The sequence below is a fragment of the Mustelus asterias genome, chromosome 11 (genome assembly GCF_964213995.1).
Source record: "Mustelus asterias chromosome 11, sMusAst1.hap1.1, whole genome shotgun sequence".
NCBI lineage: Eukaryota > Metazoa > Chordata > Chondrichthyes > Carcharhiniformes > Triakidae > Mustelus > Mustelus asterias.
In genome coordinates, this window is record NC_135811.1 from 103,128 (window position 1) to 121,254 (window position 18,127).

General features: G+C 49.5%; 1 protein-coding gene across 4 annotated transcripts in view; it reads right to left on the reverse strand.

The window, feature by feature from the left end:
* Positions 1 to 18,127, reverse strand: part of entpd1 (ectonucleoside triphosphate diphosphohydrolase 1) — a 189,316-nt gene that overhangs the window by 44,040 nt on the left and 127,149 nt on the right. For all 4 annotated transcript variants that reach the window (XM_078222976.1, XM_078222975.1, XM_078222977.1 and 1 more), the window contains exons 5-7: positions 15,543 to 15,702; positions 12,178 to 12,387; positions 1,376 to 1,633 (exon numbers count right to left, since the gene is read on the reverse strand). In XM_078222976.1, the coding sequence (XP_078079102.1) occupies positions 1,376 to 1,633; positions 12,178 to 12,387; positions 15,543 to 15,702 (628 nt within the window). The remainder of the gene's footprint in view (positions 1 to 1,375; positions 1,634 to 12,177; positions 12,388 to 15,542; positions 15,703 to 18,127) is intronic.

Consider the following 18,127-nt stretch of genomic DNA (forward strand, 5'->3'; position numbering starts at 1 on the left):
GTGAGGGAACAGTGTACAGGAACCTGTCAGTGTGCTGAGGGAACAGTGTACAGGAACCTGTCAGTGTGCTGAGAGAACAGTGTACAGGAACCTGTCACGGTGCTGAGGGAACAGTGTACAGGAACCTGTCAGTGTGCTGAGAGAACAGTGTACAGGAACCTGTCAGTGTGCTGAGAGAACAGTGTACAGGAACCTGTCAGTGTGCTGAGGGAACAGTGTACAGGAACCTGTCACGGTGCTGAGAGAACAGTGTACAGGAACCTGTCAGTGTGCTGAGAGAACAGTGTACAGGAACCTGTCACGGTGCTGAGAGAACAGTGTACAGGAACCTGTCAGTGTGCTGAGAGAACAGTGTACAGGAACCTGTCACGGTGCTGAGGGAACAGTGTACAGGAACCTGTCAGTGTGCTGAGGGAACAGTGTACAGGAACCTGTCAGTGTGCTGAGGGAACAGTGTACAGGAACCTGTCACGGTGCTGAGGGAACAGTGTACAGGAACCTGTCACGGTGCTGAGGGAACAGTGTACAGGAACCTGTCAGTGTGCTGAGGGAACAGTGTACAGGAACCTGTCAGTGTGCTGAGGGAACAGTGTACAGGAACCTGTCAGTGTGCTGAGGGAACAGTGTACAGGAACCTGTCAGTGTGCTGAGGGAACAGTGTACAGGAACCTGTCAGTGTGCTGAGGGAACAGTGTACAGGAACCTGTCAGTGTGCTGAGGGAACAGTGTACAGGAACCTGTCAGTGTGCTGAGGGAACAGTGTACAGGAACCTGTCAGTGTGCTGAGGGAACAGTGTACAGGAACCTGTCACGGTGCTGAGGGAACAGTGTACAGGAACCTGTCAGTGTGCTGAGGGAACAGTGTACAGGAACCTGTCAGTGTGCTGAGGGAACAGTGTACAGGAACCTGTCAGTGTGCTGAGGGAACAGTGTACAGGAACCTGTCACGGTGCTGAGGGAACAGTGTACAGGAACCTGTCAGTGTGCTGAGGGAACAGTGTACAGGAACCTGTCAGTGTGCTGAGGGAACAGTGTACAGGAACCTGTCAGTGTGCTGAGAGAACAGTGTACAGGAACCTGTCACGGTGCTGAGGGAACAGTGTACAGGAACCTGTCACGGTGCTGAGAGAACAGTGTACAGGAACCTGTCAGTGTGCTGAGGGAACAGTGTACAGGAACCTGTCAGTGTGCTGAGGGAACAGTGTACAGGAACCTGTCAGTGTGCTGAGGGAACAGTGTACAGGAACCTGTCAGTGTGCTGAGGGAACTGTGTACAGGAATCGGTCAATGTGCTGAGGGAACAGTGTACAGGAACCTGTTGCACGGTTTGAGAGTTGGGAGTGTGGGATCTTCCTGAGACCTGCGCAATACTTACTCCAAATTGCCCATGGAGCGGGGGTTGGTAAACCCCATTAAATGAGCAGCTGCTCCAGCTGCAGGAAGTGAAATTGAAGATCTTGTTGACATCCTTACTGCATTGGGCAGAATCACCTGTCCCAATGAGATTCAGTGTTTGGTGAGTCGTACTCTGAGGTCTGGATATGCATGGAGTGTCAAAGAAGACAGTTGCATTGATGGATTTTGAATAACCACGGTTAAAACAGGGGTTGGAAATGGTTCCATCGTTAAGCACCTGAAAAAGAACAAAAAATAAATTCATTGAAGATGTTTAATATGCAGCCCACGCACACAATCCAGGCCAATGTTTAGGTCAGTTTTTGTAAGGCTGCTACTATAGCAGGCATACAGCCTGTTTTATTCCCCCATTTCTTTAAAAAATACATTTCTATATAAAGAGACAGAGAGAGTAGGAGCAGCAATGCAGCTGAGTGCGGTAATGTTTCCTACCTTTTAATTATATTCTGTTTATAAATAGCTGCAGCCAACAGATAAATTATATAATTTAGTCAGTAAACTGGCACACCCCTGCTGGGGGTCCGGTGTGCCCTGTCTCTGTCCCAAATTGAATGGACATCTACAACAATAATTTGAATGTATACATCACCGTCAGTGCATTGGATGACAAGGTACCAGGACAGCTGGCCTAAAGCTTGGTCAAGGAACTCGGTTTTAAGGATTGTTTTACAGGAAGAGGGGAAGTTAGAGCAAAGATGTTTGGGCAAATTTGAGAGATTGTGGGCTGGGCCGGTTGAAGAGGTGGCCACAAGCAGGGGGGCTGAAGGAAGTTGAGAATGCACAAAAGGTGAGAACAGGAGCAATCAGAGTTGATGAAGGTTATAGGCTGGCACCAGCAGTTCAATGAGAATCCCATACATTTCCAAACAAATATTGTTCCTCTTTCTCACACTCCTGCCCCACTCCTGGTCCATGATGCAAAAATCATCATGGTGCAAAACAAAAGTCAACAGACTTGACACAAACTTCTGGAATCTGCAAGCATTTTGGAATCAAATATTTTGCTAGCTAGAAAAAGGTTCAAGGAATCATAATCCATGAAATGACCTTCTGTGGACATGGAACAGTCATTCTGTACTAAACATAATCCGTTTGAGTCAGATGAGAAAGGAGCTGCCACAATACACCCAGGCATGGCCCAGCTCCCATAAGAAGTCAGGCTGACAGTCAGGTTGTGGTAGAGTTGTTCAGAGCTCCTGGGTTAAGGGAATATCTTCTCCCCCCTTCTCTGCCGATTATTTGTTAACAATAAAAACAACGCTGAATCTTCCAAATCTCAATCTTCAGTCTTGTGACAAATCTCATTCAGAACTCAACTTCCTCTCCTGTATTCCAGACACAAGACTACATGATTTTATCACGATTGGCCACAAGCTCCTTGCATTCATTGACAGACACTTGTAGTTCAGTCATCTTCAGAGCAACACCGGTGCCCCACAAGGCTGTGTTCTCAGCCCCCTACTATACTCCTTATACACCTATAACTGTGTGGCCAAATTCCCCATCAACTCCATTTTCAAGCTTGCTGATGATGCGACTGTCAAATCTCAAACAGAGACGGGACAGAGTACAGGAAAGAGATCGAGAATCTGGTGAACTGGTGCGCCGACAATAATCTCTCCCTCAATTTCAGTGAAACAAAGGAGATAGTCATCGACTTGAGGAAATGTAGTGGAGGACATGCTCCTGTCTACATCAACCAGGATGAAGTGGAAATGGTCGAGAGCTTCAAGTTTCTAGGTGTTCAGATCACCAACAATCTGTCCTGGTGCTCCCCATGCCAACACCATAGTTAAGATTGCCCACAACGCCTCTACTTTCTCAGAAGACTAAGGAAATTCGGCATTTCCACTATGACACTAATTTTTACAGATGCACCATAGAAAGCATGCTTTCCGGATGCATCACAGCTTGGTATGGCTCCTGCTCTGACCAAAACCGCAAGAAACTACAAAAGGTTGCGAATATAGCCCAGTCCATCTCGCAAACCAGCCTCTCATCCATTGACTCTGTCTACACTTTTGGCTACCTTGGGAAGATGACCAGCATAATCAAGGACTCCATGCACCCCAGACATTCTCCCTTCCACCTTCTTCCATTGGAAAAAAGATACAAAAGTCTGAAAACACGTACCAACCGATTCAAGAACATCTTCTTCCCTGCTGCCATCAGACTTTTGAATGGACCTATCATTTATATACACACCCTAGCTATGACTGTAACACTATATTCTGTACCCTCTCCTTTCCAACTTCCCTACATACTCTATGAACAGTATGCTTTGACTCTATAGCGCACAAGAAACCATACTTTTAACTGTATCCCAATACTTGTGACAATAATAAATCAACACACTTGGAAATTAACCTTTTGGCGTGTTTCAAGTTGCTACCAATCTTACTCAACTGGTGACTCATATCGAGTTTTTTGGTCACATTTCAGATCCAAAGGAGAAGACGCCTCCCAGTTTTTATTCACTTTTAGCTGCTGAGTCTCCCCCCCATTCATAACCATATATAGATATTTGAAAAGGAAAACTTTGCAGAGCCAGAGGGAAAATGTAGTGGAATGTAACTAAAAGCAAAATACTGCAGATGCTGGAAATCTGAAAGAAAAACAGAGAATATGGACTCGAAATGTTAACTCTGTTTCTCTCTCCTAAATTACAAGGGGAACTGCACTTTACAAAGTACTCCCCTGGCTGGAAAATGCCTTGGGTTACCCTGAGCTTGTGAAAGGTGCTATAGAAATGCAACTTCTTTTCTTTCTATCACGGGTACCATATCTCCTATCCTAATACCCACAAGAACTGAGTTTGTCCGGCATTTTTCTGTTTTTAGTGGAGTAATTGGAGAGCTCTTTCTAAAGCGAGTGCGACCACAACGGCCAAATAGCCTCTTTTTGTGCAGTATGATTCCAGGATCGTAGATTCAGTAACTCCTGATTTAAAGTCTCCACTCCGATCTTTATCCACTCTCATCATTTACCTTGAAGAGGCAAACAAAAGTCTTTACCTCAAATTAACATGGAAACTGGCAGATACAGCTCGTTTCCCACGAAAGTTAGAACAAGTGACCAACAGGAGAGGGCCTCAGTCTACATTCAGATGCTTTTTCCACGGATTTAAAATTTTAATGACTGATCCCCAAATTCAACAAAAGACTCGAAATACAATTGCAGCAACATCCCAGAAAACGTATCACATCGAGAAACGCCAGAGAACGTGATCCTTACCTTCCAGAATCATGTATTCTTGATTGGTCAGGTAACTGCTGTTCTCCAAAGCATCACTGTCACTAATCTATAAAGTCCTCGGTGCCATCACACTCTGGGAACACCACCTTGCTCAGCCTCTGTAATCACAACTTTGTCCTGGAGGACATTATTGTGTATTTTTAAGAAAGTGATTCTCTTTCACAAGGGCACCATTCTCTGTATGAATCTTAATCATTATCAGGAGTGTACCACAATGTCTATGGTCGCAGTGCCACTAAGTAGCACACCATCACCACATTGCCAACATCTTGAGGGCTACATGAAACATTGGTTAACTATCAACCTCCTGGGGGTTACCATTGACCAAAAACTGAACTAGACTAGCCATATAAATACTGTGGTTATAAGACCAGATCAGAGGCTGGGAATCTTGCAGTGAGTAACTCACGTCCTGACTCCCCAAAGCCTGTCCACTATCCACAAGACACAGGTCAGGGGTGTAATGGAATACTCCCCACTTGCCTGGATGGGTGCAGCTCCAACAACACTCAAGAAGCTCAACACCATCCAGGGCAAAGCAGCCCTGCTTGATTGCTACCCCTTCCACTGACATTCACTCCCTCCACCACTGATGAACAGTGGCAGCCATGATGCACTGCAGGAACTCATCAAGATTCCTGAGGCAGCACCTTCCAAACCCACAACCACTACCATCTAGAAAGACAATGGCAGCAGATACCAGGGAACATCCCCAACTAGAAATTTCTCGATAAGTCATTCACCTTACCAACTTGGAAATATATCACAGTTCCTTCACTGTCACTGGGTCAAAATCTTGGAACCTCCTCCCTAACAGCAGAGTGGGTGTACCTACACCTCAAGTACTGCAGTACTTCAAACAGGTAGGTCATTACCACTTTGACAAGAGCAACTAGGTATAGACTACCAGTGACACCAATATCCTGTAAACTGATTTTTAAAAAAGTACCAAGTTCATTCACTATGTCTATAACCTCCATGAGACCACTGCTGTTGCTGCAAAGATGCCAGTTCTGTTGTCCACAGAGTATAGCAATAAAGTTAGCACCATTGGAGAAAAGGAATTTTATATAGTGCACCTTTCCTGACCTCAGGACACTCCAATGTAATTTACAGTCAATGAAGTATTTTTGAATTGCATTCACTGTTAGGATATTGCTTCTTTCTATGAAGGTGCTGCAATCCACAGACCCTTTTCCTTTCCAAAAGATTCACTGTCATTATCAACAACATTCTGACTATTCTTTCTAATTCTGTCCTTTCTGATAGGCTTAATCAATCTCAGTTGATGTTGACCCTACCACAGCAATGGAGCCCACGCAAAGCTCAAACACAGTAAATAGGAGGTAGCTCGATGTAACATTAGTACCTACAGATAAAAGGAGAATGCAGCGACCTTCCATCCTATTTTAAAGTTTCAACTTTCCAAGAGTTCTTTAAATTCAATCCCTATTCTCATTATTCTTAGAAACTTGGCTTTAAAAACTTCACTTGACCTCCTCTTGGGAAATAAGGAAGGGCAGGTGACAGAAGTGTTAGTGAGAGATCACTTTGGGACCAGTGATCATAATTCTATTAGTTTTAAGATAGCTATGGAGAATGGGAGGTCTGGCCCAAAAGCTAAAATTCTAAATTGGGGCAAGGCCAATTTTGATGGTATCAGGCAGGAACTTTCAAAAGTTAATTGGGGGAGTCTGTGGGAAGGCAAAGGGACGTCTGGTAAGTGGGGAGGCCTGTGTTAACCAGGGTTCAGGGTAAACACATTCCTCTTAGGGCAAGGCTAGTAGAAGTAGGGAACCCTGGATGACTCGGGATATTGAGGCCCTGGTCAAGAAGAAGAAAGAGGCGCATGACATGCATAGGCAGCTGGGATCAAGTGAGTCCCTTGAAGAGTATAGGGGGTGTAGGAGTAGAGTTAAGAGAGAAATCAGGAGGGCAAAAAGGGGACACGAGATTCTTTTGGCAGATAAGGCAAAGGAGAATCCAAAGAGCTTCTACAAATACATAAAGGGCAAAAGAGTAACTAAGGAGAGAGTAGGGCCTCTTAAGGATCAACAAGGTCATCTATGTGCGGATCCACAAGAGGTGGGTGGGATCCTAAATGAATATTTTTCATCAGTATTTACTGTTGAGAAAAGCATGGATGTTAGGGAACTTGGGAAATAAATAGTGATGTCTTGAGGAGTGTACATATTACAGAGAAGGAAGTGTTGGAAGTCTTAAAGCGCATCAAGGTAGATAAATCCCCAGGACCTGATGAGGTGTATCCCAGGACATTGTGGGAGGTTAGGGAGGAAATTGCGGGTCCCCTGGCAGAGATATTTGAATCATCGATAGTCACAGGTGAGGTGCCTGAAGATTGGAGGGTGGCAAATGTTGTGCCTTTGTTTAAAAAGGGCTCCAGGGAAAAGCCTGGGAACTACAGGCCGGTGAGCCTCACATCTATGGTGGGTAAATTGTTGGAAGGTATTTTGAGAGACAGGATCTACAGGCATTTAGAGACGCAAGGACTGATTAGGGACAGTCAGCATGGCTTTGTGAGTGGAAAATCATGTCTCACAAATTTGATTGAGTTTTTTGAAGGGGTAATCAAGAAGCTAGATGAGGGCAGTGCAGTTGATGTTGTCTACATGGACTTTAGCAAGGCCTTTGACAAGGTACCACATGGTAGGTTGTTGCATAAGATTAAATCTCACGGGATCCATGGTGAGGTATCTAAATGGATACAAGAGGGTGGTTGTAGAGTTGTTTTTCAAACTGGAGGCCTGTGACCAGCGGTGTGCCTCAGGGATCGGTGCTGGGTCCACTGTTATTTGTCATTTATATTAATGATTTGGATGAGAATATAGGAGACGTGGTTAGTAGGTTTGCAGATCATAGAAATCATAGAAACCCTACAGTGCAGAAAGAGGCCATTTGGCCCATCGAGTCTGCACCGACCACAATCCCACCCAGGCCCTACCCCCATATCCCTACATATTTTACCCGCTAATCCCTCTAATCTACGCATCCCAGGACACTAAGGGGCAATTTTAGCATGGCCAATCAACCTAACCCGCACATCTTTGGACTATGGGAGGAAACCGGAGCACCCGGAGGAAACCCACCCAGACACGAGGAGAATGTGCAAACTCCACACAGACAGTGACCCAAGCCGGGAATCGAACCCAGGTCCCTGGAGCTGTGAAGCAGCAATGCTAACCATTGTGCTACCGTGCCGCCCTAGATTGGTGGCATAGTGGACAGTGAAGAAGGTTATCTCGGATTGCAATGGGATCTTGATCAATTGGGCCAGTGGGCTGACGAATGGCAGATGGAGTTTAATTTAGACAAATGCGAGGTAATGCATTTTGGTAGATTGAACCAGGGCGGGACTTACTCAGTTAATGGTAGGGCGTTGGGGAAAGTTACCGAACAAAGAGATCTCGGGATACATGTTCATAGCTCCTTGAAAGTGGAGTCACAGGTGGACAGAATGGTGAAGAAGGCATTCGGCATGCTTGGTTTCATTGGTCAGAACATTGAATACAGGAGTTGGAATGTCTCGTTGAAGTTGTACAAGACATTGGTAAGGCCACACTTGGAATACTGTGTACAGTTCTGGTCACCCTATTATAGAAAGGATATTATTAAACTAGAAAGTGTGCAGTAAAGATTTACTCAGATGCTACCGGGACTTGATGGTTTGACTTATAGACTGGGACTTTTTTCTCTGGAGCGTAGGAGGCTGAGGGGTGACCTTATAGAGGTCTATAAAATAATGAGGGGCATAGATCAGCTAGATAGTCAATATCTTTTCCCAAAGGTGGGCGAGTCTAAAACTAGAGGGCATAGGTTTAAGGTGAGAGGGGAGAGATACAAAAGGATCCAGAGTGACAATTTTTTCACACAGAGGGTGGTGAGTGTCTGGAACAAGCTGTCAGAGGTAGTAGTCGAGGCGGGTATAATTTTTAAAAAAGCGTTTAGACAGTTATTTGGGTACGATGGGTATAGAGGGATATGGGCCAAATGCGGGCAATTGGGACTAGCTTGGGGGTTTTTAAAAAAAGGGCGGCATGGACAAGTTAGGCTGAAGGGCCTGTTTCCATGCTGTAAACCTCTATGACTGCAAAATTTGATGCATTGTTTCACTGTTTTTCTGGAGATCTCGTGGGCATTATCAAGACAATTCTTCCCATCCTAATAACCTCATAGCATTCTGGTGCTGACATGTAACTGTGACCTTTCCTAATGGCTGGAGAGCGCAAAGGTGGCTTAACTGCTCAATGAAGCTTAAACAGACACCATTATTAATCAATTTGAATTAAAATCACAGCAGGAGGCCATTCAGCCCATCATGGCTGTGGCCATCTGGGAAAAAGCAAGCCAGCCTAATCCCAATTCTTGGTCGATAACCTTGTAGGTTACAGCGCCACAAGTTTATATCCAGGTATTTAAGTGGGAGTACCACATTTCAGGAAGAATGCTCCATGCTCTGGGTGAATTAAACTCTCTTCAACACCCTCCAATCCTTATGCCAATTACTTAAAGGCTGCATTTGCTGTGAGCACTGTGCATTCAGAGTTGCACCGTTTTACTCTGTCACATCATTGCCACTAACAGAGTAGACAATGGCCAGGAGCAAAGATGCTGCTTTTCAAATCATCGCGGCTGTGTTTTAGGCAGCTCGGTGTAAAGATTGGCCTTGTTTGTTCTTTATTTTTGACTGGCTATCTTTAAAACAGGTTAGTTCATTTCATTTACAATTCATCCTGAACATTTGCATAGCTGACAGGGAATTTGCGGAGCACACAGCTACCCCAAGGAAGGGTGAAATCCACCCAGGTTAAAGAAGGTGAAAATGATCATTGCTGTTTGTAAGTGGAGCTCCTGCCAACTTAATTATGAGAAACACCATCCTGGGAATGGATGGGCACGTGGCACATCATAACATTTCGGGCTATGGGCCAAGTGCTGATAAAGGGGATTAGGTGGGAGTTCAGGTGTATTAATGTGTCGGTGCAGACTCGATGGGCTGAAGGGCCTCTTCTGCACTCTATGATTCTCTGATTGCCTTGTATTTTCCAAGTGCCCTGCTCTATCATCTTTAACAATGGATACTGATGTTTTCCCTATGATAGATGTTAGACTAACTGGCCTGTAGGTTCCTGTTCTCTGTCTTGCTCTCTTTTTGAATGACTGAGTTACATTTGCTGTTCCTAATGGAACCTTCCCCAAATCCAGGGAATTTTGGAAAATTAAAACCAATGCATCAACTATCTCACCAGCCACTTCTTTCAGGAACAGATGGTGTATGTGCCTGGTGATGTCATGGACTTACGCACAGGGCAGTGCGCATAAGCAGGTGGGTATCACTGACCATCTTATGTTGGCAGGAAACACTTTCACTTCATGTCCTGGTGAGTGACCTCTCCACCTCAATCTCGCCTCAGTCTTCTCTGTTTCAAAGAAAACAATCCCAGCCTATCCAATCCTTCAACATCGCTACAATTCTCCCGTTCTGGCCATCCTCTCTGTAACCTCGCTCGTACAATCAGATCCTTCCAGCAATGCAGTGATCAGAATTAGAACATAGAACAGTAGAGCCCACGATGTTGTGCTGAGCATGACGCCAAATTAAACGAATCCCTTCTGCCTGCCCCTAGTCCTTATCTCTCTATTCCTTGCATATTCATGTGCTTATCTAAAAGCCCCTCAAACACCCCTTTCGTACCTGCCTCCACCACCCCTGACAGCGCGTTCCAGACACCTACCACCCTCTGTGTAAAAATACTTGCCCCTCACAACCCTAGTTTGTCCAGCCTCTCCTTATAGCTCATACCGTCTAATCTAGGCAGCTTCCTGGTAAAACCTCTTCAACATCCTCTCCAAAACCTCCGCATCCTTCCTGTAATGTGGCGACCAGAATTGAACACAATACTCGAAATGCGGCCTAACCAAAATTTTATGAAGCTGCAACATGACATCCTGACTAAATAAATTATAAGCAGTAATCTTGCTGTGGTCTAACCAGTTCCCTCCGTTCAGTCAATAAACTGAAGATATCCTGGATGCCTTCCTTGGTAATTAGCCATTGGCTACAAAAGGACGTTGAGCATCTTTGTCCATTAGAGGCAGACAATTGGTCATATTACTCGAGAGGCACCACTCCAGTCAAGCTAAGGAGGCCTCTATGAGTTACCACAGCTGGTACAGGAATTAAACCCACACTGCTGGCATCATTCTAGCCATCTCGCCAACTAAACTAAATGACCCCCACATACCTGTGTAAGGAAAGCACACTTTAAAATGGCTGCCTGGCACATAAAGAGTTAACTGGAAAGGAGCCAAAAAGCAGACACCGGCTTCCACTTAGACAAAGATCACTTCAAATCAAACCCAACAGACAAGCCATTTCTAAATCACAGACAGTGACTTAAAGTAAACAAACACCTCAGGAAGCCAAGCCAAGGGTCGAGACATCTTTTAGATAAGGAAAACCCGAGACAAAGGGAATAGATTAGCCATAGGAAGAGCGGGAAATATGAATGCGGGGAAACCAATTAACACCTGAATGAGCCGAAACCAACCATTGATAGATATGGACATAGGAAATGTACCCATTCATAAGAACAATACTATGTTAAATGTCTGTATCTGTTTGTATCTGCCTAAAACGATGTGATAATGTTCAAATCACCGGTCCATCTATTGTGTAAAGAGTATAAAGATGGACCGCTCCCGACATTTTACTGAGAGAAGGTTTGCTACAGACATGTGCCTTGTCTCCATGGAACTCCGTTGAATAAATTGTGTTTTCTGAATCTCGAGGTCTGACTACTATTGGATTTTTCCCACAACACCTGTTTAACCAACTTGCCTAATATGTTACCTTCAGGGATCTTTAGACCGAGATTCCTCTGTTCCTCTACATGTCTCAGTGTCCTACCATTAAGTATTTCCTTGCCTTATTTGTACTTCCCAAAAACCTCACATTTTTCTGGATTGAACTCCCGTTACTGCTTTTCCACACACCTGATCCCACATTGATATCTTACAGCCTTCTTCCTCACTGTCAAACGGCAACTTATCGTATCATTTTTAAACCTCATTATCATATGTTTAAATCTTTATATACATATTGTGAATAACAATGGACCAAGTACCGAGTCCTGTGGAACTGTCACTCTAGTAGAAGTGAGTTGAGATGGAACTCACATCAATGCAGTGACCAGTGTTGAGCCCCACTCCACACCCCCAGGATTCATGCCCTTGCTCAGACTGAAACAGAATTTCAATGTCTCCCATTCCTTGCTACTTCACGGATCAGGAATTTGTTCTGTCCTTTCTTATTATCCAGGTTCTTTGACTTTTTACAGAGATTGAGCTAATGAATGGTTGTAACTTTTGTTAAGAGTGTGTTCACACAATGTAACTGTGGCCATTCTTCAATCAAACACTCAAACATTGTCTATCCAAACACTTCCACAGGGGCTGCCAGACACTCTATGCTCATTCCATTCTTACATTAAGTTTATCCAGAAGCATTTTGAGAGCCTGATCCTTTCCGTAACACAGGTAGCTGTGTGTGTATATGTTGTAACTCTTCCCATACAGACGGAAACACAGAGAACTTTCCTCCGATTCAGTATTCCCATCAGGAACAAATGTGATCTGTGTGGAGGCACCGCCCAGGTCCAAAGCCCCCAGTGTTGGGGAATCTTCTCCTGCGCTGTCCTAACAGAAACAGGAAAGCATTAGACAAAATCCAACCCCGATTTCCAACACAATCAGGAGTTACACCCCTCCCCCCACACGCACACATCCACCTTCACACGCACCACACCGACAAGCAAGCACCAACCACACACGCATGCACTCCCCACACGCATGCACCCCACCCACACCACACCCACATGCATGCACCTCCACACGCAGGCACCAACCACACACACACCTCCCACACAGCCCCCAAAGTGCACTCAATCTCCCCCCACACCCGCACTCCCTCCCCGACAGTCCACGTTCCCCACCCCCGACCCAAACACACACACACTCCACCCCCAAACACAATCTCCCCACACAACCACCCTCACGCTCACCTTCAATCTGGTGTGCGGGCAGTGGGGATGGAGACCTGAAGTGGGCCTTGCTGAAGGGGGATGCCCAGCGAGGGGAATGCCAGGAATGGGGGGACTAACAGTGGGAGCCAGGAGCTGGGGGAATGATGGAGGCCCCACCGTCCAGCGCCTCCCTCTCCAACTTCCCCCGCCATTACCGGTGTCCGCTGCTCCTCCAATCACTGTCTGCTTCTCCCCCATGTTTGCTGCTGATAGGCTGAGTGAGTCCATCAGCAACAATCGCAGGAGACAAACAGACTGTGATTGGAGGAACAGTTCCCTGCAGAATTCTCCCAACTCACTGACCGTCAGAGCAGCATTTTAACCATCGCTGTGTGCGTCACACAGGGGGTCCCTGGCTCTGTGCGTCACACAGGGGGTCTCTGGCTCTGTGCGTCACACAGGGGGGTCCCTGGCTCTGTGCGTCACACAGGGGGGTCCCTGGCTCTGTGCGTCACACAGGGGGTCCCTGGCTCTGTGCGTCACACAGGGGGTCCCTGGCTCTGTGCGTCACACAGGGGGTCCCTGGCTCTGTGCGTCACACAGGGGGGTCCCTGGCTCTGTGCGTCACACAGGGGGTCCCTGGCTCTGTGCGTCACACAGGGGGTCCCTGGCTCTGTGCGTCACACAGGGGGTCCCTGGCTCTGTGCGTCACACAGGGGGGTCCCTGGCTCTGTGCGTCACACAGGGGGGTCCCTGGCTCTGTGCGTCACACAGGGGGGTCTCTGGCTCTGTGCGTCACACAGGGGGGTCCTGGGCTCTGTGTGTCACACAGGGGGGTCCCTGGCTCTGTGCGTCACACAGGGGGGTCCCTGGCTCTGTGCGTCACACAGGGGGGTCTCTGGCTCTGTGCGTCACACAGGGGGGTCTCTGGCTCTGTGCGTCACACAGGGGGGTCCTGGGCTCTGTGTGTCACACAGGGGGGTCCCTGGCTCTGTGCGTCACACAGGGGGGTCTCTGGCTCTGTGCGTCACACAGGGGGTCTCTGGCTCTGTGCGTCACACAGGGGGGTCTCTGGCTCTGTGCGTCACACAGGGGGGTCCCTGGCTCTGTGCGTCACACAGGGGGGTCTCTGGCTCTGTGCGTCACACAGGGGGGTCTCTGGCTCTGTGCGTCACACAGGGGGGTCCTGGGCTCTGTGCGTCACACAGGGGGGTCCTGGGCTCTGTGCGTCACACAGGGGGGTCCCTGGCTCTGTGCGTCACACAGGGGGGTCCCTGGCTCTGTGCGTCACACAGGGGGTCTCTGGCTCTGTGCGTCACACAGGGGGTCTCTGGCTCTGTGCGTCACACAGGGGGGTCTCTGGCTCTGTGCGTCACACAGGGGGTCCCTGGCTCTGTGCATCACACAGGGGGGTCCCTGGCTCTGTGCGTCACACAGGGGGGTCCCTGGCTCTGTGCGTCACACAGGGGGTCCCTGGCTCTGTGCGTCACACAGGGGGGTCCCTGGCTCTGTGTGTCACACAGGGGGGTCCCTGGCTCTGTGCGTCACACAGGGGGTCTCTGGCTCTGTGCGTCACACAGGGGGTCTCTGGCTCTGTGCGTCACACAGGGGGTCCTGTGCTCTGTGCGTCACACAGGGGGGTCTCTGGCTCTGTGCGTCACACAGGGGGGTCCCTGGCTCTGTGCGTCACACAGGGGGGTCTCTGGCTCTGTGCGTCACACAGGGGGGTCCCTGGCTCTGTGCGTCACGCAGGGGGGTCTCTGGCTCTGTGCGTCACACAGGGGGGTCTCTGGCTCTGTGCGTCACACAGGGGGTCCTGGGCTCTGTGCGTCACACAGGGGGATCCCTGGCTCTGTGCGTCACACAGGGGGTCCTGGGCTCTGTGCGTCACACAGGGGGGTCCCTGGCTCTGTGCGTCACACAGGGGGGTCCCTGGCTCTGTGCGTCACACAGGGGGGTCCCTGGCTCTGTGTGTCACACAGGGGGTCTCTGGCTCTGTGCGTCACACAGGGGGGTCCCTGGCTCTGTGCGTCACACAGGGGGGTCCCTGGCTCTGTGCGTCACACAGGGGGGTCTCTGGCTCTGTGCGTCACACAGGGGGGTCCCTGGCTCTGTGCGTCACACAGGGGGTCCCTGGCTCTGTGCATCACACAGGGGGTCTCTGGCTCTGTGCGTCACACAGGGGGTCCTGTGCTCTGTGCGTCACACAGGGGGGTCCTGGGCTCTGTGCGTCACACAGGGGGGTCCCTGGCTCTGTGCGTCACACAGGGGGTCCTGGGCTCTGTGCGTCACACAGGGGGTCCTGTGCTCTGTGCGTCACACAGGGGGTCCCTGGCTCTGTGCGTCACACAGGGGGGTCCCTGGCTCTGTGCGTCACACAGGGGGGTCCCTGGCTCTGTGCGTCACACAGGGGGGTCCCTGGCTCTGTGCGTCACACAGGGGGGTCCCTGGCTCTGTGCGTCACACAGGGGGGTCCCTGGCTCTGTGCGTCACACAGGGGGGTCCCTGGCTCTGTGCGTCACACAGGGGGTCCCTGGCTCTGTGCGTCACACAGGGGGGTCTCTGATACTGAGGACCGATAGAAGGTCTTCTGATCACAGGTCACATGGAGGCGCCGAGAAACCCCTTTCCCTTCCATGACCCCAAAACCCCCAATCTACCTCACCACCAACTCCACGTCCGTTCCCCCAAACCTGCCCCTCCCCCATTGAACTTCCCATGACCCTCCTCACTGACGCCCCCCCCCCAGTCTCCAACCTGACCCCCCACCCCTCTCCACCGACCACCCCCCCACCAGGAATATTTAACGGTTAATGTTTCTGGAATTACCTTCAGGAAGTTTCCCATTAAATAGTTGATGGTAATCCATCCAAATGCTCCCTCATCCTGTCCAGTTAGAATCCGTGCTCCTTGCAAATTGAATGGGTATGTCTTGATGAATTCTTGCACCGAGTTCAGAAGGCTCTCAGACAGTTGCTGGTTCTGTAACCTGAAAATAAGCAGAAAACCTGTTAGAGGATGTGATAGTGTGGCCCCTTTAAGATTGTTCATGGGTCACATGATCATCCCAGGACCTATGAAAATGGAACGTGTGAAGCCCAGCCCATTGAGAACTGGAATGTGAGCCTGCAGTGTGAGCCCAGGAATCGGTGGGACTGGACCTGTATCTGTACATAGAAACATAGAAACTAAAAGCAGGAGGAGGCCATTCAGCCCTTCGAGCCTGCTCCGCCATTCATTCAGATCATGGCTGATCATCAACTTCATGTCCTGATCCCCCCCATTTCCCTTGATCCCTTTAGCCCCAAGAGCTATATCTAATTTCTTCTTGAAATCAGACAACGTTTTGGCCTCAGCTACTTTCTGTGGGAGTGAATTCCACACATTCACCACCCTCTGGGTGAAGAAATTTCTCCTCACCTCAGTTCTAAAAGCTTTACCCCTTACCCTCAAACTGTGACCCCTAGTTCTGGACTCCCCCACCATTGGGAACATTCTTTCTGAATCTACCCTGTCTAACCCTGTTAGAATTTTATAAGTTTCTATGAGATCCCCTCTCACTCTTCTAAACTCCAGTGAATATAATCCTAACTGACTCAGTCTCTCCTCATGTGACAGACCTGTTGTCCAATCAATCACCATTGTGATCCAAGGTTCTTATCACATTACCTCGCGTTGCAATATTGGCAATGAGGATGGGACTGGTCTACAGTCGCAAAAAGAAAATCAACATTTGGCGGGGGAAGAGGCAGTTTCCAAAAACCTGTATGGAAGATAAAAGTTGTATCACCAGAGTGGAGTCGCTGTGCTACTGTTCAGGAAAATCAATCTGTTGGATTCGGAGGCTGAAAGTTGGGGTCAGTACATCGAAAGCTTCGATACTGTGTTGCTGCCAACAAAATAACTTCCAAAACAAAGGAGAAAGTTATTTTACTCAGTTTTGTGGCCCACAAACATTAAACCGCGTCAGAAGCCTGACTTCTCTGGAGGTTCCGGATACAAAATCCTTTGAGCAGCTAGTAGCCCGAGTAAAGGGCCATCACATTCCCCGACGCTCCATCATCATACAGCAATATAAATTCCATTCACCATTAGGGAGCCATGGAAGAACGTTTCTGCTTTTGTCACCAGGGTTTGCCAAGTGGCCAAACGCTGAGTTCAGCCCATCTCTGAGTGATGTGTTATACGATAGTCTCTTATGTGTTTAAGTTTATTTATTAGTGTCACAAGTAGGCTTACATTAACACTGCAATGAAGTTACTGTGAAAATCCCCTAGATGCCACACTCCGGCGCCTGTTCGGGTACACTGAGGCCAAATTTAGCATGGCCAATGCACCCTAACCGGCATGTCTTTCAGACTGTGGGAGGAAACTGGAGCACCCGGAAGAAAACCTCGCAGACATGGGGAGAACGTGCAGACTCCGCACAGACAGTGACCCAAACCAGGAATTGAACCCTGGTCCCTGGCGCTGTGAGGCAGCAGCGCTAACCACTGTGCCACCGTAGTATTAATAGTTGAACGTTTAGGAGAATCTGCCAGCAGAAACAAATTATCCCAGGATGAAGCGGCTGAATTGGCTCAAGTGATTGAAAATCCTGAACAGAGCATTTCTGAACTGCAAGGCGTGCAGGGTGAGGTGAGTCACATTTGGCAGGAAATGGCAGCCATTCGAAATACCAGCAGCGAGGGCCCGGCGGAACCCAGCAGCGAGGGCCCAGCGGAACCCAGCAGCAAGGGCCCGGCGGAACCCAGCAGCAAGGGCCCGGCGGAACCCAGCAGCAAGGGCCCGGCGGAACCCAGCAGCAAGGGCCCGGCGGAACCCAGCAGCGAGGGCCGGCGGAACCCAGCAGCGAGGGCCGGCGGAACCCAGCAGCGAGGCCTGGCGGAACTCAGCAGCAAGGGCCCAGCGGAACCCAGCAGCGAGGGCCCAGCGGAACCCAGCAGCGAGGCCCGGCAGAACCCAGCAGCGAGGCCCGGCGGAACCCAGCAGCGAGGCCCGGCGGAACCCAGCAGCGAGGGCCCGGCGGAACCCAGCAGCGAGGGCCCAGCGGAACCCAGCAGCGAGGGCCCAGCGGAACCCAGCAGCGAGGGCCCAGCGGAACCCAGCAGCAAGGGCCCAGCGGAATCCAGCAGCAAGGGCCCAGCGGAATCCAGCAGCAAGGGCCCAGCGGAACCCAGCAGCGAGGGCCCAGCGGAATCCAGCAGCGAGGGTCCGGCGGAACCCAGCAGCGAGGGCCCGGCAGAACCCAGCAGCGAGGGCCCAGCGGAACCCAGCAGCGAGGGCCCGGCGGAACCCAGCAGCGAGGGCCCGGCGGAACCCAGCAGCGAGGGCCCGGCGGAACCCAGCAGCGAGGGCCCGGCGGAACCCAGCAGCGAGGGCCCGGCGGAACCCAGCAGCGAGGGCTCGGCGGA